Source organism: Vipera ursinii, assembly GCF_947247035.1.
Source record: "Vipera ursinii genome assembly, chromosome: Z".
In the NCBI taxonomy this organism is placed as follows: domain Eukaryota; kingdom Metazoa; phylum Chordata; class Lepidosauria; order Squamata; family Viperidae; genus Vipera; species Vipera ursinii.
Genome location: NC_139517.1, coordinates 30,280,793 through 30,304,743, shown reverse-complemented (window position 1 = coordinate 30,304,743; position 23,951 = coordinate 30,280,793). Strand labels below are relative to the sequence as shown.

At 41.3% G+C, this 23,951-nt stretch overlaps 1 protein-coding gene across 2 annotated transcripts in view; it reads left to right on the top strand.

Annotated features, from left to right (window-relative positions):
* The window catches only part of ITGA3 (integrin subunit alpha 3), a 93,094-nt gene that overhangs the window by 45,040 nt on the left and 24,103 nt on the right, over window positions 1-23,951 (top strand). For both annotated transcript variants that reach the window (XM_083376648.1, XM_083376649.1), the window contains exons 4-13: window positions 1,608-1,848; window positions 3,612-3,695; window positions 7,728-7,935; window positions 8,029-8,222; window positions 10,625-10,713; window positions 11,355-11,488; window positions 14,970-15,056; window positions 19,061-19,128; window positions 21,172-21,305; window positions 22,566-22,712. In XM_083376648.1, the coding sequence (XP_083232774.1) occupies window positions 1,608-1,848; window positions 3,612-3,695; window positions 7,728-7,935; window positions 8,029-8,222; window positions 10,625-10,713; window positions 11,355-11,488; window positions 14,970-15,056; window positions 19,061-19,128; window positions 21,172-21,305; window positions 22,566-22,712 (1,386 nt within the window). The remainder of the gene's footprint in view (window positions 1-1,607; window positions 1,849-3,611; window positions 3,696-7,727; window positions 7,936-8,028; window positions 8,223-10,624; window positions 10,714-11,354; window positions 11,489-14,969; window positions 15,057-19,060; window positions 19,129-21,171; window positions 21,306-22,565; window positions 22,713-23,951) is intronic.

Here is a 23,951-nt window from a genome sequence, read left to right as displayed (position 1 = left end):
CAAAATACAGCAGGCAAATTGCCGACGTGAGAAGATAGGTTGAGCAATGTGACAGCTATGTTGAGGTTGCTGCTTTGGCTACCGATAGGTTTCCAGGGCCAACTCAAAGTGCTGACTTTAAAAAAGATGTCGAGACTCTAGAAAGGGTACAGAGAAGAGCAACAAAGATGATTAGGGGGCTGGAGGCTAAAACATACAGGGAACGGTTGCTGGAATTGGGTATGAGTAGTCTAATGAAGAGAAGGGTGAGGGGTGACATGATATCAGTGTTCCAATATCTCAGGGGCTACCACAAAGAAGAGGGAGCCAAGCTATTCTCCAAAGCACCTGAAAGCAGGACAAGAAGCAACGGATGGAAACTAGTCAAGGAGAGAAGCAACCTAGAACTAAGGAGAAACTTCCTGACAGTTAGAACAATTAACCAGTGGAACAACCTGCCTCCAGAGGTGGTGAATGCTCCAACACTGGAGGTTTTTAAGAAGAGACTGGACAGCCATTTGCCTGAAATGGTATAAGGTTTCCTGCCTGAGCAGGGGGTTGGACTAGATGACCTCCAAGGTCCCTTCCAACATTAATAATAATAATAATAATAATAATAATAATAATAATAATAATAATAATAATAATAATAATAATAATTATTATTATTATTTTTAAAGCCATACATGACTTGGAACCCATGTGTTTGCAGAAGAGTCTTTTTCAATCAGAACCCACCAGCCCTGTGCTTTCATCCCAAGAATGCCTACAATAGGTTCCTATCACAAGGTGGTGAAAATAGGATCCCAGAAGTGTACCTTCTTAGTAGCAGTCTCCACAATATGGAATATTTATTCCTGGGATAAAAAAGTCTGATACTGTTTAGGGACCAAAACTGAGAACCTTTAGGGTAAGTATTCTAAGCCAGTCAAGAGAAGAACCCTTTCTAGGCCTAAGGCCTGAGTTCTGACCTTGTCTTAGATAATCTGAGCCCCTTTCAAGAAAATACAAAAAAGTAATCTAAGCAGATACCACTTAGGCCAGTTGTTTCCCATGTAACAGAAGATGTCATCTGCGGAATTCCTTTGCAGGGAGTTGAGCTTTCTCAGGAAACTGACATAATTGCTCTTCCCTTCCTTTCCCTTTCTTCCCTGGTGCAATTCAGTGAATATAGCTGATGCTTAAGTTGTTTGTGTAGAAGGATTTCTAGGACTTTCAAATCACAGTTTGAACAAAGTTCAACAAAATTAACAGTGGATAATCTCTTTGCGTCATTTATTCCTATGGAAAAGCTTAATATAATGTTATGGTTATCTCAAGTTTGATTATGATCTGGATTCAGTTCCATCCCATATGAATGAGGATTTTCAAGTCAGAAAGCTTTTTTCCCCCTAAGCCATGATATGGATCTTTTAGTTTTGAATTAGGATACTGTAAAAATCCAAGCATTGTGATTCTTAAACTCTGGTTTAATACTTAATATGAAGTACAAAGTCAGAGATAGTTAACAAATTTAAAAATATGTGTTATGGTGGGCTGTGTAAACCATACAGAGTGTCTTGCACAGAACCTGGAATTCCTCACTCTTTCACTTTGGACTAAAACCTTGCTTAATTTTATTTTTCAAGGCTTGTGCTCACCGATACACTCGGATTTTTGGCAGTGAACATCAGAGGCGCATGGTAGGGACATGCTATATCCACAGCAATGACTTGCATCGTCAGGTGAATGATTCGTGGCAAGCTTATAATGAGATGTGTGCTGCCAACTCAGACTTGGAGAATACAGGCATGTGCCAAATGGGCATCAGTGGTGGCTTCACAGACAACTTTGTCTATTATGGAGCTCCAGGAGCTTACCATTGGCAAGGTTTGTGGCTTTAATTGCCTTATTCCCTACTTTGTTTTATGCCTTTCATACGTGTCAGTCTCAAATAGTTTTAGGGCATTATCTAGTTAGAATAAATTCTGATATGAACTAATGATTTATCAACCAAGTATTATTATTATTATTATTATTATTATTATTATTATTATTGTTGTTGTTGTTGTTGTTGTTGTTGTTGTTGTTGCTGCTGTTGCTGTTGCTATAAATGAATGGACTAAGATGTTTAAAATTAAATATATTTGCTTGAAAAAAGGAGGAAACTAACCACAGTCAACTTGGTGGAGCAGTGGGCTAATGCCTCCTTAAGTAACACCAGCTGCCTGCAATTAGTGCAGGTTCGCATCCCACCAGGCTCAAGGTTGACTCAGCCTTCCATCCTTCCGAGGTAGGTAAAATGAGGACCCAGATTGTTGGGGGCAATTAAGCTGACTTTGTAATAATGCCGCTTGGGGTGTGTGTGAAAACCCTAATAAGCAGGCATATACATAGAATGAAGGCTACTGCTAAGCTTGTAAGCCGCCCTGAGTCTTCGGAGAAGGGCGGGATATAAATGGAATTAAAAAAACAACTGTCTTCTGAATAAGCACTGACTGAAATGTTGGTGTTTTTTTTTCACCTGCTCCAAGATAATTTGCTAAAACAGCTCTGCAAGTAAGGACTTCTTTCATATGCCATCTTTCACATCCTTTTCCTTTTCCTTCCTCACAGCCAGTTGGTTGAGGGAGAAAAAGAGGCAGAAAAATGAGATAAAGTCATTCTGACCACTAGTGGCTACATTTTGTTTGTATTGCTTTGAATTCCCCAACCATTTTTTTTCGGCTAAAGAAAGTGGAAGAGACAGAAGAAGATTGTCTCCTTTACACATTTAGAAAATGACTGAACATCCACTGCAGCTTATGGAAGTTGATTAAGTGTAGCAGATTCTGATTCTGACAGTCATATTGTCCAAGCATAGCCCAGTTAATCACCCCCTCTGCCTTTTGCTTTCAGTTCAATCCCTTTCTTTCTTGATCTCAGCTTTCTGCTCCTTCATTTCATTTTCCCTTTTTTTCAGTTTGTTCTCTTTTATATCGCCTGAACTTTCTTTCCTACTATCTCTGGTTCTTGCTTCTGAATCATCTCCTCCTCCTCCTCCTCCTCCTCCTCCTCCTCCTCCTCCTCCTCCTCCTCCTCCTCCTCCTCCTCCTCCACCTCCTCCATAAATCTCCCAATCCTTATTCTCTCTGTATTCCAACAAAAAGCAGCTGAGAGAGAAGAGTTTGATTATCACTGTCTCTGAGTAATGCAGGAATTCAAAATAATGCTGAATTGTTCAGGCCTTTTCTGGTGTTTGAAAATGGACATATGGAAAGAAGTATTTTTGTTTTCCATCTCCTTGCGTATACAGGGAGTGTCTATGTGGACATGACAATTGTTCAACACAACGTGAAAGCATTCTCCACTGTTTGGAGCATAACTGCCTAAGGATCTGTATTTGTGTTTGTGTGAGTGTGAGAATGTGCGAGTACCATTGGGGAAGACATCACTCCTCCTTTGCTTTAACACCTAAAACCCCTTAGCCCCTCATGTCTCTTCACAAAGCAGAGACAGAAGCTTTTAATCATACTTCCTGAATGTGACTGTTAGGTGAAAGCCTGGGTAGAAAGGAAACAATCTTTTCAAACAGCATTAAGAGGTATAGTGGCTTTTGATTTGTATTTTATCAGAAGGCTAACGATTGTATGCACCTTTTTTTTTTTACACAGGAACGACTTATGTGAGCTACCCAGGAATTTGGGACCAAGTGGATTTATCCTATCCAGATGAGAAAACTAGACACATTTACCTGGGTAATTGCAGTCAAGTCTCACTTTGTCAGGCTGAAAGTGATTTAGTGCAGTGGAGTGCCTCCCTCTCCTGCATTTCATTTTTTATTTTCTTTCTTTATTAGACTCTATATATCCAATATGTATCCAACTGAAACAACATAACTGCCCAGACAAAACAACAGCAATGAAATTCAAAAAGACAGTGGCTCCACAGAGACTCTAATCCCGGGCTTGAGAGCACCGCCAGGGCTTGATTGAGATGAGAGCCATATGTATCCTGGGGAGGGGGGGGAAGGGATATTGTTCCAGAGCGCAGCAGCTATGATACAGAAAGCACGCTTCCTGGGTCCCATCAGACGTGAACATGTAATTGACAAGAACACACTGGACTAAAAAAAGAAATCACAGAAATAATGTAGTATCATCTGTAGTATCTTCACAGCCAATGTCACTCAGCGTGCTGAACCTAGATAGCACAATTTAAATATATGACGGGCCACACATGCTTAACATCGATTCATTTTTAAGCACTGGGTGATTCCCTGAATAGAAAGGCCTCAAAAGAAGAAGCAAATATCGTATGGGTCAAAACTTAATAGCCTCCTTTCTGACGATCACTGGGATATTCATCATCATCATCTCCTGCGGCAGGTCTTCTGTTTTGCCACCCCCCGCCATGGGTGTGTGGAACCTATCAAATGGTACCGCCCCAGACGCTTAATGGATCCCCAGAGGTTCCAGGCGGCGCTGGGGTCCCCACCTGCCTCCCTTGCTCACAGCTCGGCAGACACCTTAGTGGAAGCCTGGGAAAGGGCGGCCACTGAGGCTCTTGACCGAGTTGTACCCCTGCGGCCCCTGACCCGGTGCAGATCCCGTCGAGCCCCATGGTTCTCCGTGGAGCTCCGGGAGATGAAGCGTCGGAGACGGGGCCTAGAGAGCGGTTGGAGATCCAGCCGATCCGAATCCGATCAATTGCGACTAAGAACCTACACTAGGTCTTATCTCGCTGCGATAAGGGAGGCGAGGTCTAACCACTTCGCCACCCTTATCGCATCCGCAGATAATCGCCCGGCCACCCTGTTTAGGGTGACTCGCTCCCTCCTGAATCAGGAGGTGAGGGAGGATCCCTTGCAGGGTCGTGCCGAGGAGTTTAACCAGCATCTGTCGGACAAAATTGCTCGGATTCGGACCGGTCTGGACTCTGACTGGGCAGAGTCCGTCGAGCAGGACACGGGTGGTCTTGTCGATATCACCTGGGAGGAGTTTGATTCTGTGACTCCGGAGGAAGTGGACAGGATCATGGGGAGGCTGAGCACCACCACATGTTTATTGGACCCGTGCCCTTCCTGGCTGGTCTATGCAGCCCGGGAGAGGACACGCAGCTGGTTCCAGGCAGTTATATCGGCTTCTTTGAGTGAGGGTAGCTTCCCCGCCGTCTTGAAAGAGGCGGTGGTGAGGCCTCTCCTCAAGAAGCCTGCCTTAGACCCAGCTGTATTGAACAACTTTCGTCCTGTCTCCAACCTTCGCTTTCTTGCGAAGGTTGTTGAGAGTGTGGTGGCACATCAGCTCCCTCTGGTCCTGGATGAAGCGGATTATCTAGACCCGTACCAATCGGGTTTCAGGCCCGGGTACAGCACGGAGACGGCATTGGTCGCGCTGGTGAATGATCTCTGGAGGGCCCGGGACAGGGGGCATTCCTCTTCTGGTCCTATTAGACCTCTCAGCGGCTTTCGATACCATCGACCATGGTATCTTGCTGCGGCGTCTTGGGGGATTGGGAGTGGGAGGCACGGTTTTACAGTGGTTCTCCTCCTATCTCCAGGGACGCTCGTAGTCGGTGTTGGCAGGAGGGCAGAGGTCGACCGCGAGGTCTCTCATTTGTGGAGTTCCTCAGGGGTCGGTCCTCTCGCCTCTGCTGTTCAACATCTATATGAAACCGCTGGGTGAGATCATTCGTGGTTTTGGAGTTGGGTATCATCAGTATGCTGATGATACCCAGCTTTTCTTTTCGACCCCAAACCACCCCAGTGATGCCCTCACCGTGATGTCCCGTTGCCTGGAGGCGGTTCGGGTCTGGATGGGGAGGAACAGACTTCAACTCAACCCCGACAAGACCGAGTGGCTTTGCATACCTTCATCCCGGGTTTATTCGGACATTCCACCTCTTGCTATGGGGGGCGAATTATTACCCCCTGTAGATAGGGCTTGCAACTTGGGAGTCCTCCTAGATTCACGGCTCACCCTGGAAGACCACATAGGAGCTGTGACTAGGGGGGCTTTCGCCCAGGTTCGCCTGGTGCGCCAGTTGCGGCCCTATCTAAGCCGGGATGATCTATGCACAGTCACTCACGTGCTCGTGACCTCTCGACTAGACTACTGCAATGCTCTCTACATGGGGCTGCCCCTGAGGACCACCCGGAAGCTCCAACTGGCACAGAATGCAGCCGCGAGAGTTGTGTTGGGAGTTTCCCGATACTCCCATGTCACACCTCTGCTCCGTGAGCTGCATTGGTTGCCAGTTGTCTTCCGGGTGAGATTCAAGGTACTAGTCATGGTGTTTAAAGCCCTACATGGCAGGGGTCCGGAGTACCTCAGGGAACACCTTCTGCCGGCGTCAACTTCCCTCCGCCCTGTGCGTTCCCACAGAGAGGGCCTCCTCAGGGTGCCACCGGTCAGAGAATGTAGATTGGTGGCCCCCAGGGGGAGGTCTTTCTCTGTGGGCGCCCCGGAGCTATGGAACCAGTTACCGGTTGAGCTCCGGATGGCGCCCGATCTTCGCTCCTTTCGCCGCGATCTGAAAACATACCTGTTCGAACAAGCCGGCCTGGCCTGAGGGGGGATTGGTGGGGTTTTTACTATCATTTTATTGGGGTTTTATTAATGTATTTATTGTTTTTTATGGGCATGTATTTAATTACTTTTTAATTTTTGTAGCTTTGTGTTTTATTCTTGCCCTGTACACCGCCCTGAGTCCTTCGGGAGAAGGGCGGTATAGAAATATTAATAAATTAAATTAAATTAAAATATTCAGGATGGAGATTTATTAACTAAGACATCTCATTTGAAACTGACTTTGAACACTGGGTCTGCGCCTTGCTCCGTCTAGAGAATTAAGAGGTCAGGAAGGATTAAAGTGGAGAGCTTTCCCCATAAAAAGGTCTAGTTGTCACCAGGTTTTGCTTCAGAATCAGAGAGACTGATGTGCAGGACAATATCATGGTCAGGTTCAGTAGATTTAGAATGTAAATAGATTAATATAGTGCTTGGCCAAAGAAGAAAATTTAATACTTTCAGAAAAGCCAAACCAAGAATGAAATCATGATTATATTTACATATATATTTAAAGCTTTTCTACTCTGCTTTTTTATAATTAAAAGCAATTGCTTAATTTTGGAATAAACCAATAGGCCATTAGATTACAGCTTTCTTCAATGGCTTACTCGAAAAGGGAAATTATAATTAATGGAAGAATGCTTAATTTGCATGCACTTCACAAGCAAAGATTATGAATACTTCCAAGAAGCTTGTTCATTCCTAAGTCTATGCACTTGAAAATAGGATGATCTAAATCTGACCAGTGAGTGTGTAAATTGATTGATTTATTTGTGCTGGAGCCTATCTTGCACCATGCTGGCTGCTCCAAGTCTCTTCTCCATTAAACACTGCTATCTTTTGGGACCTCAGAAGTGTGCCTTCTCTGTTGTGGCCCCCGGTGCTCTGAATCAGCATCCCCCAAGAGATAAGAACGGCACCCTCTCTCTAAGGTTCTGGCAGTCCTGAAAACCTGGCTTTGGCCCAGTCCTGGGATTGATGTCTATGTTTTGTTTAAGGCCCCTATCTATTGATTTTGTTGTTAATCAGATTATTTTAGTTGGGTCTGTCTGATTTTATGTTTATAACTGTTTTTATGCTTTTTTCTAGTTAAATATGCTGCCTAGAATCCACAAATAAATAAAAGTGAGGCAATCTCTATCTTTCTCTTTCTTTCTCTCTTTCTCTCTCTCTCAGATGAGAGATCAAAGATATAACCTGTTTGTTATTTCATGTTAATAGGATATACCACAGAAGCAAGCACCAATGTACTGCATAAAGAAGAGTTTTCTTTTATTATTGGGGCCCCCCGCTATAATCACACTGGAGCTGTCTTTGTGATGGCAAGTGATGGTCGCAAAACTCTTCTGAAGAGACTGCTGCTCATTGGGAAGCAAGTGGGTTCTTATTTTGGCAGCTCCATTGCTGTGGCTGACCTCAACAGTGATGGGTGAGTCAACAGAAGGGAGAACTTGAAAGAAATATTAAATGGATTTTTTGATATATAGGTAAAAATAACTCCTCTGCCTTTCCCCATTAATAGGTGGCAGGACTTAGTCATTGGAGCACCACACTACTTTGACCAGAAGGAGGAGAAGGGTGGGTCTGTCTATGTCTACATGAACCTTGGAGGGGGATTTTCCAGCCATCCCAACCTCACACTGACTGGACCCAGTGGTTCTTCCTTTGGTTTCTCTGTGGCTCACATTGGCGATATTAACAAAGATGATTTCCAAGGTTAGACTTGTTTGCTCTTGCCCCAGTATTATGTTTTACTATTTACTGAGGCACATCTTCTTGGACTGTATCCTTTCCTTTTTTTTTCTTTATAAAAGTTTTTATTGAATTTTATAAGGTTAGGGAGGGGATATAACCAGGGTAGGGATTAGGGTTTAGGGTGGGGTTAGGATCGGGACTGGGGCGGGAACGAGGTTGGGAACAATGTTGGGGTTACCCCCCCACTAACATTTTCAAGCTTTAGCAAACAGACTATTGTCCGGGTACATATGTTCAATTAACGCTAATTAATATAACAGTAAATAGCTGTGATGTATATGCTAAGCGATAATCATAAACTGTATCAGTTAGTCAGTACATATCATTCTCCTTACTAATATATATTCAAAATAACATATCACATTCATTTCTTGCTAGTTCATTTTCCTAACCATTGGTAAAATTTATCCCATGTTTTAAAATAAATTTAATCCTCTTTCTCTTTAATCTCTAAATTTAATCTGTTCATTTCTGCATACTGTAAAATTTTCTTGATTAAGATCTCTTCAGTTAGGTAGGTTTTCATTTTTCCAGTATTGGGCAAATGCTATTCTTGCTGCTGTCGATACATGCAATATTAGATACTCATTCTCCTTCTCATACTTAGCTCCTAATATTCCTAACAGAAACAGTTCTGGTTCAAATTCAATCTGTATTTTAGTCATCTTTTCCAACCATGCGTGTATCTTAAGCCAGAACTTTTTTGCTTTAGGGCATGCCCACCAGATATGGTAGTAAGTACCTGGCCTTTGTTTACATTTCCAACAATTATTCAAAGTATTTTTGAACATTTTAGCTAACCTTACTGGTATCATATGCCATCTATAAAACATTTTATACAAATTTTCTTTATATGAAATGCTTTAGTCAATTTAATATTTCTATCCCATAATTTTTGCCAGTCTTCCAAATCTATAGAATATTCAAAGTTTTTTGCCTGTTATCATTGTTTCTTTTACTTGTTCTTCTTCCATCTTCAAGTTTAGCAGAAATCTGTAAAATTTCTTAATCAGGTTTTCATCTGTTTTTAATAATATTTGATCAAATTCTGTCTCTTTATAAAATCCAATTGTCTTTGCATCTTTTCTATATCTTGTCTGAATTTACATATATGACCACCATGCTAAGTCAATACCTTGTTGATGTAAGTTTTGTCTGTCTTTCAGTTTTTCTTCCTTATCTAGGATATCTTTGTAGGTAACGACTTTGTCATAGTTAATTAAGTTTGGGTAAGCAAAAGCTTTCATTGCTGAAAGCCACTCAGGTAGTTTAATGTAGATTTTCTGCTTTATTCTTTCCCATTCTGAAAGAAGTACATTCCTTATAAAGTGATTTTGGAAGTATCTATGTATTTTACTTTTCTCGTACCACAGAAAGGCATGCCAACCAGTTTATAGATCATGCCCCTCTAAATACAGTAGTCTTTTATTTCTCAGCGTATCCTTTCCTATGGCCTAAAGCAATGTTTGTGTTGGGAAATTGTCAGTCAGGTAAGGAAGAAGGATAAAGTGGGGAATCAGCTTTGAGTCATTGTACAGCCATGAGAGACTTACACTAACCTCCCCTAGGTTCCATGGAACTTTATCTGTTTATTTCCAAGGGAAGGCAAGCAATCTGGAAGAATCTAGTATTATAGGTAGAACACAATAAAGTAGACAACTATTAGAATTTCAAGGACTGGTTGTAAATTCTGCTCATTCAGTGTAATTTATAAAATTGAACAGTGTCACAGAATGTAGTCTGGAATGGAAGGAGGGAAGCATTCACTCCCAGAGGGTAAAGAGACTGAACTTGGAATGTTTGGTAGGCAGAAAGAGGGCAGTTCACAGTCCCCTTAGCAGTTCACAGAGTATATCTATAGTTATGCAGATAATTGCTTTAGTCTGGCAAGACTGTCTGTAGGCAAGTAACTTTACATATCATTCTTGATTCTTTGGGCCTGAAAAAACTGAATGAAAGCTCATTAAATAAGGACCATCTGAACTCTACATCTGATACCAGGAAAAGAGAAATAAATTCCTTTCATAGCTATAGTTCAACCACACACACAAACACACACATTGATTTTGTCTTAGTTAATTGTCAAGAATCTATACTACCCACCTACAATCACTTCCTCAGCAGAATTCCTTCAAGCTTTCCTTTGAATAATGACTGAACTATTATAAGGGCTAAACTAAAAGATTCCTTGTTAGATTTTTGACTAGTGATGGGAAGCAGTACAATTACTTATTTTGAAAAGTTATCTTAAAAGTACATTTGATACATTTCCAGTGGGAAGAAACCTATCTAAATGAAGTATAATGAGAACTGTGAGATCTCATAAAAATTGAAGTTCTCTTCTTTGTACTCTTCACTTTCAGATATTGCCATTGGGGCACCCTATGAAGGTTCGGGGAAAATATACATCTACCAGAGTGGTGTAGGTGGCCTTGCTAATAAGCCACAGCAGGTAAAGGCATCTTTATCATCTTATCTCTTTTATCATCCTTATCTCTTTGGGTAAAGCATATATCTATGATTATGTGTGGCACATCCCCATATTGTTCAATCAGTGACAGGAAAGACCACAATGGGTAGGTTAATAATGTTGTTGGATTGAGGTAATTATAGCTTCCTTTTTTATTTTTGGGAAAGTCTTCAGTTTTCTAGCATGTTAAATTTAGCCAAGGTTTAGCACACCAACTGGTCACCCTTGGTATTGACCAACTTTCTCTAATCTCAAGCAGATACAAGATAAAGTACCAAGTTTTCTGCAAGAATCCCCACTTTGAAACTTGGAGAAGCAGCTAGTTGTCCTTCATTTGCAGGAGATCAGAGAGCTGAAGCCCCAGACTCTTGTTTTCAATTATGGTGTCAGCCTTTCCCGGTTAAGATTTCTTTGCCTCCAATTTATAAGATATTTTTACATATATTACAGTCCCAGAACTCCTCTCCAATTAGATCAATATAATCTAATTATGTTCATAGTAGTCCTACTGCTCATTCAAATATGCTTCGCCACCAACAGCTTCATCATGGATGGCAGTATATACAAACCAATGGTCTCATTTGTAAATATCCTTCTTGCCTTATTTTCTGCACCTTTTGCAGATCATTAGTGGGGAAGATTTTAATCCAGTCATCAAGACTTTTGGTTACTCCTTCAGTGGTGGAATAGATGTGGATGGAAATTCGTATCCTGATCTCCTAGTGGGAACTCTGTCAGAAAATATCTTGCTGCTCAGGTAAGTGAGGTAAAAGAGGTTAAAAGCTGTCATGGTTTTTTTTCCTATTTATTGATTCTGATTAATAAAAAGGGGGATCTTTTTAAAGAAGGAAATTCCAATCTCTCTGTTGGGACAGCCTTTCCAGCCTGGTGTCCTCAGCTATTTCTGGTCTGGTGGATTGATGAATATGGAAGTCAATGTGCCAGTCATCTAGGGAGCATCATTTTGAGGAAGACTGTATTGTCAATTACCCTGATTCAAAAGGGAATCATGTCCTGGGGAAGAGAACAAATGATCACATGTAACGGTACATTTTCTTCACTACCAAGTAATTGAAATCACCATCATGATTAGGGATCATTTATTTTATTTATGCACTACATCTGAACCGTATTGATTCTTTTTTGGGCTTCTGCTGTGAGTCCTGACTGACTGAAGATGCCTCTGCAAATGAGCAGAAATAAAAGCTGTTGCATAGGATGAAAGAACAGCCATAGATCGGTCCTTCCAAGCTCTGGAGAAGGAGAGGTTGTTCACAAATGTTCTGAAGGGCAGCTCCTTGCTAGGAGATTGTAAAACTATGGTCTCTATGGGTTTGAGTGCCAGAAGCTGAGGGAGATGACATCTTTGCTCAGCCACAGGGAAGCCTTTAATAGAAACACTAAACCAGCCAATATCATATTTTAATCAATTTTAGAAGCGTTCAATTTAAGCATTTTATGGATATTAGAGACTTTGAGAACAGCAAGCTTAATTTGATACCTGGTGAGTTTAACCTTCTCTGAAATTAAGAAATTTTAAACAAGACTTAAGAATTTAAAATGATATATATATGGCAAAAAGTAAAAAAAAATGGAGGGGGGATTTTGATTTAAGAACTTTTTTTAACCGATTGTAATACCAGATATTTGGAATATAGGTTATTTATCTTGTGAGGTTTGAAAACAAATGTACTGTATAATTAAATAATTTACTGAAACGGAACCAAAACTGTATCAGAACTGAGGCTTGATGAAAGCTGCAAATGGACACTAGAGGGAATTAAGTTTAAGTTTATTGAATTTATATACCGCCCTTTTCCCGTAGGACTCAGGGCAGTTTACAAAGTATTTAAAAACATCAATACAATACAAGAGTTAAAAACAGTTAAAATAATTAAATTTGATCCCTGAGGGGGGGGGTTAAAAACACCTCTCAGCTTAGGCCGGAAAGCTCAAAGAGCCAGGTCTTCAGGTCCCGGCGGAATGACTGAAGGTCGGGGGCAGTCCTAAGCTCCACGGGCAGCTGGTTCCACAGGGCAGGCGCACCCACTGAGAAGGCCCTCCCCCTGGGTGTTATCCACCGGCAGTCTTTTACAGGCGGCACCCTGAGAAGGCCCTCCAAGTGGGAGCGCACAGGACGAAGGGAACTTGATGTCGGCAGTAGGTGTTCCCTCAAATATCCCGGACCCAAGCCATTTAGGGCTTTATAGGTCATCACCAGCACCTTGAATCTCACCTGGAGGGCAACTGGAAGCCAATGTAGCTCGCAGAGTAGAGGTGTTACATGGGAGTATCGGGAAACCCCCATCACAACTCGCGCAGCAGCATTCTGCACCAGCTGAAGCCTCCGAGTGGTCCTCGAGGGCAGCCCCATATAGAGAGTGTTGCATTAGTCCAACCGGGAGGTCACAAGTGCATGGGTGACTGTGCATAGGGAATCTCGGTCCAGATAGGGTCGCAACTGGTGCACCTGGCGAACCTGGGCAAAAGCCCCTCTGGTCACGGATCCTATGTGATCTTCAAAATTGAGCCGTGAATCCAGGAGGATGCCCAAGTTGCGAGCCCTATCAACGGGGGGTAACACCTCACTCCCCATCGTTAAAGATGGAATAGTCTGGTTAATCCGAGATGCCGGTATGCATAGCCACTCAGTCTTGGCAGGATTGAGATGAAGCTTGTTTCTCCCCATCCAAACCTGGACCGCCTCCAGGCAACGGGACATCACAGCGAGGGCATCACTAGGTTGGTTCGGGGTGGAGAAAAAAAGTTGGGTATCATCAGCATACTGATGATACCCCACCCCGAAACCACGAATGAACTCGCCCAGCGGCTTCATATAGATGTTGAACAGGAGGGGAGAGAGAACTGAGCCCTGAGGAACTCCATAAACGAGAGGCCTCGGGGCGGATCTCTGCCCTCCTGTCAACACCGACTGCGAGCAGCCCAGGAGATAGGAGGAGAACCCCTGTAAAACGGTGCCTCCCACTCCCAAACCCCTGAGACGCCGCAGTAGGATACCATGGTCGATGGTATCAAAAGCCACTGAGAGGTCTAATAGGACTAGGACAGAGAAACAACCCCTGTACTGAGCCCGCCAGAGATCATTCACCAGTGCGACCAATGCCGTCTCCGTGCTGTGCCCGGGTCTGAAACCCGATTGGTATGGGTCCAGATAATCAGTTTCCTCCAGGAACAGAGGAAGCTGGTGCACCACCACACTCTCAGCAACCTTCAGTAGAAAGCGAAGGTTGGAGACCGGACGATAGTTATTTAAAACAGCCAGGTCCAGGGCAGGCTTCTTGAGGAGGGGCCTCACCACCGCCTCCTTCAAGGCGGAGGGAAAGATACCCTCCTTCAAGGAAGCAGTTATTACTGCCTGGAACCAGCCTCGTATCTCCTCCCGGGCCGCATAAACCAGGCAGGAGGGGCACAGGTCCAACAAACCAGGCAGAAAAGAAATAAAATGGCTAAGCTGGATATAACTGTTTCCTATCTTAAAGATGTTTTTTATGGCTAACCAGTGATATTAATCATTAAAACCTCAAAAATTATACAAATCAAAATGGATAATTTTTTACAAGATGTTGAGAATTTTTTAAAAGGCTTTACCTGACATTATTGAGTTTGAAGGCAAGGATGACAACAAAATTGAGATCACCAAAATGGGAATACAAAAGACAAAATCAGAAAAGATTCTGAACAGGAAACAGCTGTCACAATTTGTTGTGGACAGTTCCTTTTTATGGGATTTACAGGCTAGCTGGTGAAAGCTTTGAAAACTCCTCCTGAATGTCAAAAATTGATGAAAGATCAAATCCTGCAATGCCATTAAATGTGGAATGTTTTAAAGTTCAAAATTGAAGAACAGAAAGAAGGGATATAAAATTAGACTATTAGATCTGGAATAAATTATTTGTTTGATATTTCTGGTACTGCCTAACAAACTTTTTGCTGAATCAGGATTGAAAAGGTGACAACTTCTGGATTATGCATAGGGGTTTATTTTTATTTGGAACTTTAAAAGTGAGTAAAAAGTTATTATATTAGCTTATGCTTGATATGGTGAAAGTTAGAAACCACTTCATTATTATTTTTCTTTTTCTGCACCTTTTGAACTTTTTCTTTTATTCTAATTTAGTTTGTATTAGTTTTTATGTTTATTAAAAACTTTAATTAAAAGATATTGATTCTTTGCACTGTTGTTTTCCCTTATGCCTATTGTCTTTGCCTTTCTGCAGAGCCCGTCCTGTGATCAATATCCTAAACAAGACTTTTACTGTTACTCCAAGCCCTCTGGACTCAAGCAAATGTACTCAAAACTCATGGTAATAACATGCCTGTAAATTTTCTTTTCATTTTTATATGCCTGAATACACGGATATTCAAGGTGTGAGGCAACACAAATGTGATACAACTGAGTATATTTAGCCTACAGAAAGAAGATGAAAGGGCAGCATGCTGCCAACTTTCAGTTTATTTTAGAGGATGTTGGAAAGAATTAGGAGAACAATTGTTTGCCCTCCCCACCAAGTGCAGGGAGGAGAAACAAGAGTATTTATACAAAATGTGGTGAGATTCAAGTTAAGTTTGCATGAGAAAAACATCTGGCAAACAGAGTAAAAGGCTACATTGGAACAAGCAGTATTGGGACATTGCTGAGTCCTTTTTCTTGCTTGATTTTTTTAAGAATAGAAGTTGAATAAGAGACTTGTAGGTTTGCTTTTTCAACAGGGCATCCTGTCCCAAAGAAGATATAGGACTTGATAAGATGCAAGTTATTTCAGGTTTTAAGCCAGCTGAGGGAATTTTAACCCTGCAGATGTGATTAATTTCCCGCTTTCAATAGTTCTATCCAGCATGCCATTAGTTTGGGAGTTGGGATCCTTCAATATCTGGAAGTGTTAGGCATTTGTAACTTCTAAACTAGGACTTAGTATAAGGGTGATGTGGTTTATTAATGTTGATTTTGTCAACATCTATTTTTTCCAACTTTAAATTCATGATGGTTCCTTTCTCTTTTTGTTAGCAATTTTTCCTCAAATAAGTCATTGCAGAGATGGCACATATAAAATCATATCTGACTTGTCAGGGTGCCTTGCACACTGAACACATTTCTTAGCTTTTCTTAAGTCAGTTTCTAGGAATATATGAAGTAGCACTGAATCAAAATGAAAGTATATTGTTAAGGGTGTGAAAACATGAAAAGGGGCATCTGTTCTCTAAAGTGGATTGTTATAGCATCATATGCACATAACATTTCCCTCTTTAGTTAATTATAATTATTTGCTAAAATTAGCCTTTCCTAACCTGGTATTGTCCAGAGGCTGATGGCTAGGAATTCTGAGAATCGCAGTCTAGGTACATCTCCTAGACACCAAATTGGAAAAGCTCCTTTATAGAGTGCCAATTCTGTAAATAAATAAGATGAAATTGTCCTTGACCAAAATAGACAGAATCGCAGCTTTGACAATTTTCAGATACAAAGCAGATGAGAGAGAGAGGGAGATCTTCCATTTGAAAGAAAAAGCAATTTTGGTCTTCCGGTGGCGACGCGACATCGAAAGACAGCCGTTTTCGGGCTGCCCGCTCCGCAGCTGTGTTTTTCCATCGTAAACAGCGTCTATCAGCTGTTTAGATGGATTTGAAGCCCCCTCCTCGGGAGAAGAGGAGGGGGTGAGGCCCCAGGTAGGGGTTGAGCTCTCTGGGGCCGCCTGAGCTGAGAGCTTGGGCGGCTGAAGGATGAGCCCCCCCGAAGCCTGGGTTGCTCCGAGCTGCGCAGCGCCTCTGCTCTGGGATTCTTGGAGCAGAGCCAGGCGTTAGCAACCACCCCTGCCAAAAGGAAATACTTTTGATTATCAAGATGCAGGCAGAGCGGTACAGGAGGTCAAGGTGAAGTGGACTCTTTATTTTTACTCTCTAGCTCAATGGATTTTATAGCTTTAAAGTGAAAGTGCGTAATAAGTGAAAGTGGGGGAAGATGGCGGCTAAAACTTCTAAAGCTCTTCGGAATGCGGGGTCTTCCCTGGTGCAAGAGACCTCACTGCAAGCTTTGCTTCCTCCTGCATCTCCGGTATTGACGCTTAAGGATTTACAAGACGCTCTTGGAAAGCACGCACAACTGATGTCTGATATGATGGATGAAAAGTTGAAAAAGCTGGAGGAGAAATTGGAGGAGAAAATGGAGGAGAAAATGGAGAAATTGGAGAAGAAGATGGAAGAGAAGCTGAGAGCAATGAGGGTGGACATCTTGTCTAAGGTTGTATCCGTAGCTGAATGTGTGCAACAGCTGGATGTAAAAGTGGAGGATCTCAGTCAAAAGAACTCTATATTAGAAGCAAAGGTATTAGAAAATGAAAATATAAGGGATAAAATGGATGAAGAATTGAGTCGTGTTCAGTATAATCAGATGCAGAATGCTATTAGAATTAGGGGTTTAAAGGAGAATGGTAAAGAAGATTTAAAGCAGCTGATTTCTGAGGCTCTGGAAGGGGTACTGGGCCAGTCAGCATCTGAAATTGAGGGAAATATGGACAAAGTTTTTCGTGTAAATTCATGGATTGCAAGACAGAGGAAGTTACCCAGAGATGTGGTGGTCTATTTTACAAAGAGAGTAATTAGAGATGAAGTCATTCAAGCTGCTTATGATACTAATTTGGTAGTGGCTGAGCAAGAAGTTTTGGTTTTAAAAGAGATTCCTCCGAAGATCCTAAGGAGAAGGAAAGATTTCGCATTTGTAGTACAGGAACTTAAGAAACGTGATATTAAGTTCAGATGGGAGATTCCAGTTGGGTTGGTGACAACGCACGAAGGTAAAAGACATCGTTTGGTTACTGTGGCTCAGGCACGTGATTTTTATAGTAATGTGTTAAAAGCAACCCCCCTATCATTTTTGGAAGCTGCAAAAGGACACGGTGTGGGAAAGTTTCAAGATGTTGCAGACAGACAGACAGAGGACAATGGTGGTGGAGGGGATCAAGCTACAGTCTCATCGGTTGCTGCAGGAGGCCAGAAGATGATGCGTGCCGCCCTAAGAAGAGCGAGACGAGAGCAAGAGCAAGACCAGCGGAAAGTTATGGAATCTTCAAAGTGTGCTTACAATGAAGATGTAGGAGGAGAGCAGTCTAAAGAAGTTTTGAGGGTCATGACAGAGGTGCTCCAAAAGTTTTGGGGCGTTAAGATTGCTGATTAAATTTTTAGATTAGAATGTCAATGGAGTAAAATTATTATAGAGGAGAAAGAAAGTTTTTTTTCTTTTTTTTAATATTTTATATAATTTAAGATTGATGTTATTTGCTTGCTAGAAAAGTATATTAGGGTTACGGACTTAAAGTATGTGTTGAACTAAGAGTGGGTATGTAAGCACCTAATTAATAACAAGTTGTCTTAGAGATTGCTTAAAAAAATTTTTTTATATATACTCTTTTTATTTGAACTTTTATTTGAACTTAAGGATGATTTGGAACTGTGAGACATTTGGCGTGATACACGCAAGAACTATTTTAGATTATAGTTTAGTTTGGTTGGAGATTATTAAGATTAACAGAGATAAGCGCTTTTGGTGCGTAACTGAGAATTTGTTTGGAAATTAGAGAAAGGTGGGAGAATGCAAATAGCAGGTGAAAGTTTTTTTTTCTTTTCCCTTTTTTTTTTTGAAATTAATATGAATAAGGACTGGGATTAAGAAAATTTATTTTGAGTAAAGATCTTTTTTTGTTTTCCTCTTTTTCTTCTCTACTTTATTTGTAATATTAATATTGTTTGTATTCATTTTATATGAGCTAGAGAGAGATAGAATTTATACTTTATTGTTGATAATATAGGGGTGTTTATGTTTGTTTTTTGATTTTATGCCCTGTATTTAGCTCTGGGAAGTCGGGGGGGGGAGGAGGGAGTGGGGGAGAGGGATAGGGGTGGGGGAGGGGGGGATTAAAGTCAAAATGTATTGTAAAACTTTTTAAATAAAAAAAAGAAAGAAAAAGCAATTTTTTTTCTCTTTACAAGAACTGATTTTTCAAAGAAAGCTTTGGGCCTCTGAAACATCATTCCTTGCTGCAGATAAAGCAGGACAATCCATCTAAAAGTTTGGCACTGGTTAATTATCAGAAAAAGGACATCCTAATATAAGTCAAGTGCTGTTGCTTTAGTTTTGATATGCCTTTGTTGTATGGTGTAACTTTAAATTTAGGATGATGTGCTTCTTTATAAAAGCAAGGCATTTGGGCTTTGGGTTTTGTTTGGAGGAACCTCAGCTATCTGTCCCTGCAGATTCTTTACTGAGCACATTGTTTTTATTTCTTTCTCCTTTCCCTTCTTATCATCTCATTTACAGCATGAAAGTAGAGGTCTGCTTCTCCTATTCCCAAAGTGCTGGAGATCCCAAGTACAAGGAAACTATCAGTGAGTAGCAGTGCTTTTTTTCTAAAAAAAAATAAGGTGTCGGAACTCAGAGGTGCTGTCACTGGGAGCGATGCCGGTGTCTTGCTACAGCGTCACCACCCGTCCTTTGCACCACCACCCCTGCGGCTCGGAGCCACATGCCACGGGGATTCCCCTCCCCACAGCCGCCGTGGGGATTCCCCTCCCTGCAGTTGCCTTGCCGCGGCCCGTGCTGAACCCCCACCCGCAGCTCCTCCAAACCCCGACCCAGAGCTGTGTTCATCGTGACAGTGGTCTCCGGCACCAAACAGCCTCTTTCCAACCACATCCAGAAAAATTTGTAACAAACATTGGAATTCTCAAGGCCATGTTTGGTATTTCCCAGCAATCTGTTACTGGAAGGAAAAAGCAATCCCTGTTGTGTTACTGATCCCAGAGAAGCATTTGCATGTATGCAGGTATCCTTAGGGTGCCATAGTTATGGATGAGAAATATTGGTTGCAAAGTTGGCATTTCTGGATGTAATACAGATATTTTGGACTTATTTTTGTTTCTTTGCATGTTTGATATTTTTAAAAAGGCATATGCTACTGACTACACTTATGCACATATGTAACATCTTTTGCTAGGATACATGACCACTGCTTGTCCAGAATGTGAAAAGTGAAAGATTGTGACTAAACAAAATTTTAATGTACAGATAATACCACCAGAAATTATTTTAGCCCTTTTTAATAAATGTTGTTATTGATGTTAAGCTCACCAAGGAAAACATCATATATTGTTATGTATATACTAGGTTAATTATTTAAAGACTGAAGTGCAACATAACTAGATTGTAAATAATCTATTTTTCAAAACACACATCAGTCTAAACAGTAAAACTAAAGTCCAAATTAAGAATATTTCATTCTTAAGAATTGTTTAATTTAAAGTGGTTTAGTTGTAATAGAGTATGTACAAAAGATACTATTTTTTTTCTAGCATCAGCTAAATTAGACATATTACATTGAGAAAAATGTTTCTCATTTCTTTCCTGTTACCTTTATTGATTTCATTGCAGAGATGTTAACATAGGAAATAGATTATTTTGTTATCTAATTTTACTTTCCAAAAGACAGAAGCAGATGAAAAATGTGAGGTTCTTTCCTGTTGGCTTTTTTGAATTAGCGGTTTTAGATTCTAAAAGTTTAGTTCCTAAAGAAGTAACCTTGTAAATAATTTTAATGTCCTCTAGTGCAGGGTAGGCAACCTTGGCTCTTTTATGACTCAAGGACTTCAACTCCTAGAATTCCTGAGCCAGCATGGCTCAGCTTGGAAACCTCTCTCTTTCCCCTCAGCATGGCTGGCTCAGGATTTCTGGAAGTCCACGAGTCATAAAAAAGAGCCAAGATTGCCTACTCCTAAAGCCAATAGAGGGAGCTTTTTTTATTACTATTTGCAAAAACAAAGGAGCCGGAACACCGTTCTAAGCGTTCTATGAGAAAAAAAGCCCTGGTGAGTAGAAATGGGAAGATTTGTTCCATTTAGGAGAATTCATTTGTAAAGAAAGAGGGTTGGGGGACTCACTCACTGCCAATGTCTGCTGGCCCTGGAATTTTTGTCCTTAATGTACGAGAGCCAGTTTCTCTACCAGTATCTTTAGTGGCATATTTGTTTTTTGTTGCATTCCCTTGATTCAAATTAAGTAGAAGATTACAATACTGTTCTCGCACAAATAGTCCTCACCTAGCAGCTACAATTGGAACTGGTGCCTCCATTCCTAAGCGGTGTGGTGAAGTGAAATGTCACATGATTTTGCCAACTTATAACATCAGTTCCAGTTGCAGTTATTAAATCACCATAACTGTAATGTCACATGACTGGCAGCTTCATTGATTTTGCTTGTCAAGCATCTATTTGCAATCTGAGACTGCAAGGAAGCTATGATGGCTAAAACTTCAAGGACATAAGTTTCATTTTTCGGTGCCATCATAACTTTGAATGATTGCTGAATGAATCTAGGATCTAGGCTGCTGGATCTTGGTAATGTTTCTGATCCTTTTTTTTCCCCCTTGGCTATAGAGCTGGATTACATTGTGGAAGCTGACAAGGGCCGCCGGCCACCCCGGGTATATTTTGCTGAGACCAACTCTGCAGTCTACAAGGGACAATTTTCCATGCCAAGCAAGTGCCAAAACCTGAAAGTCCTCCTACAGGTTAGGAATACTCAATTCAAGGCATAAAGTGGGATAGCTGAGCTAAACACCATCTACCTAGAGAGTTTAAGTTTGGTTGTTTATATTTATGCAGGACCAGCAGTATAGGATTTTTTTTAATGTAAATTGGTGCTACCAAGGACTGCTAAATATAGACTAGTGACGTAATTACAGTATTATAAATGATAAGAACAGAATTTTTGCCTAAAAATTTGTGGAGGTTTTGTAAAATTGATAAAAGATGTGTGTAAAGCAGTTACCGTTCAAGGGCTTCTTGGCTGTATAATAGCTAACGTTGGTTGAAATTCTGGATAGTTATATTTCTAACATATTTGGAGGGAACTTGGCTGGTGAAAAGCTCCCCTAACCATTGTATCGCTTAAACTTACAGACAGGGGAGGATAATTTAGCATGATAAGCTTCATTAGCTTATCATTTTAGTTTAGACTACTGCAACGCTCTCTGCATGGGGCTGCCCTTGAAGACCACTCGGAGGCTCCAACTGGTACAGAATGCAGCCGCGAGAGTTGTGTTGGGAGTCTCCCGATACTCCCATGTTACACCTCTGCTCCGTGAGCTGCATTGGCTCCCAGTTGTCTTCTGGGTGAGGTTCAAGGAGCTGGTATTGACCTATAAAGCCCTACATGGCATGGGTCCGGAATACCTTGGGGAGCACCTGCGGCCAGCATCAACTTCCCTCCGCCCAATACGCTCCCACAGAGAGGGTCTCCTCAGGGTGCCACCGGTCAAAGAATGCCGACTGGTGGCCCCCAGGGGGAGGGCGTTCTCTGTGGGCGCGCCAGATTTATGGAACCGTCTTCCGGTTGAGCTCCGGATGGCGCCCAACCTTCGCTCCTTCTGGCGCGATCTAAAGACGTATCTTTTTGAACAAGCTGGCCTGGCCTGATGGGAGGGGGTTGGGTTTTTATTATTTTTAAATGCGTTTTAATCTATTTAAGAGTTCTGGGCACTTGTTTAATCTTTTTTAATTTTTGTATTCTGTCTTTTTAACATGTATTGCCCTGTTCACCGCCCTGAGTCCTTCGGGAGAAGGGCGGTATACAAATAAAATTAATAATAATAATAATAATTATATTTCAACAGAAGAATGCCAAGAACAAAGAGGAAAGTTCCATAAAAAAAAAATATGATGATGAAGAATCAGTATGCCCTGGTGGCAAAAAAATGGAGTCCCTCCATAAACTACACGAAAGCTCAGAACTGAGGGCTCTCTGAAATAATTTATTGCTCATTTTGCAGGATGGAATACGAGACAAGCTGCACCCCATTGCGTTCTCTATGAAGTACTCTCTTTCAGAGAAGCCTAGGCGATTCCAGTTGGGATTGCGCTCTCTTAATGCATTTCCTGTTTTGAATGAGGATCAGCCTCGTGAAAACCACACTGAGGTTAGTTCCTTCTTCTCTTTAGCTTTTCCTCCCATTCTTTTCACCTTTCCTCTCCTGGATTGAAACGGCCATGTAGATTGCACAACAATCTTGCATTGTTCAGCTAATAGTCAGTGGCAGGCTTTTGCCAAAAGCAAACAGGTGATGTGTGTGTAGGAAGAGTTTGTGTGCATGTCCCTGCGCTTATTCATGCAGATGAAAATTATTTGTAAATAGACCTGTTCAGTTTTCTGTATCGCTTAATGGTTCACCTACCGAGCAGTCCTCTGGCACCATCTGGTGGAACAGATTAGTCATTATCTTTAAAATCTAGAATAAGTTTCATTCGAGAAAAAAATATTTACACACTTTAACTAGATTGAACCTAAACTGTATTTAGAGTATGTGTATAAATATAATGTGATAATTTCAGCATCAGTTACCCTTAATCACCTTCATATAATTCTTTTGGTTAACTGAACCAAATTTAGGGAGTTGCATTTTTAGACATTGGTTGAAATCCACCTATAACAATCCGTAAAAGTCCTAGACTTGGGTGTTGCTTCTTCTTCTTCTTCTTCTTTTTTTTTTTTTTGGCCAACTCCTGGAAAAACCAGAGCTAAATAGATTGGCTCAAGAAGGTTTCACATAAAAGGAGGTTGGAGACAGTGACTATAAAAAAGCAGACTCATTGAGAGGAGAGATCATAAACAATGCCCATTAACTCAGCAGCCTGTGAGGCCTTCCTATCTGACTCAAAATCTCTTCTCTTTGTATCATAGTAAACAGACTTTTAAAAGCTTTCTTTGTCCCAAAAGTCTAACTGAGGAGTGAGTGGGCAAGCATTTTTAGATATTCACACTTGGGAAGAACAAAGAGTTTATTCTGTCTTTTCTGTGTATCATATTTATTTGTTGGTTGATTGGTTGGTTGTTGGTTGGATTTATTTATTGATTTATTGATTGATTTCTACAGCCACCCATCTCCGAAATGACTCTGGGTGATTTACAGTTCAAATATTCAATCTTACCCTTGGAAACACCCTCTGCAGAAGATGACTTTTCAAGAGGCAACTGGACTTAGAATTGATCCTCCCTACATAAAGAACCCTTCTTCTAAAAGTCTTCCTTCCCATTCTAATGCAAGCCAGTTTATCTTTTCAAATAGCTTCCTCTGGCCATGCTTCTTGAAGGAGGCAGGAATTGAGGTCCAGTGCTTCTGGAGAGCTTCAAGTCAGAGAAAGTTGACATACACAATGCA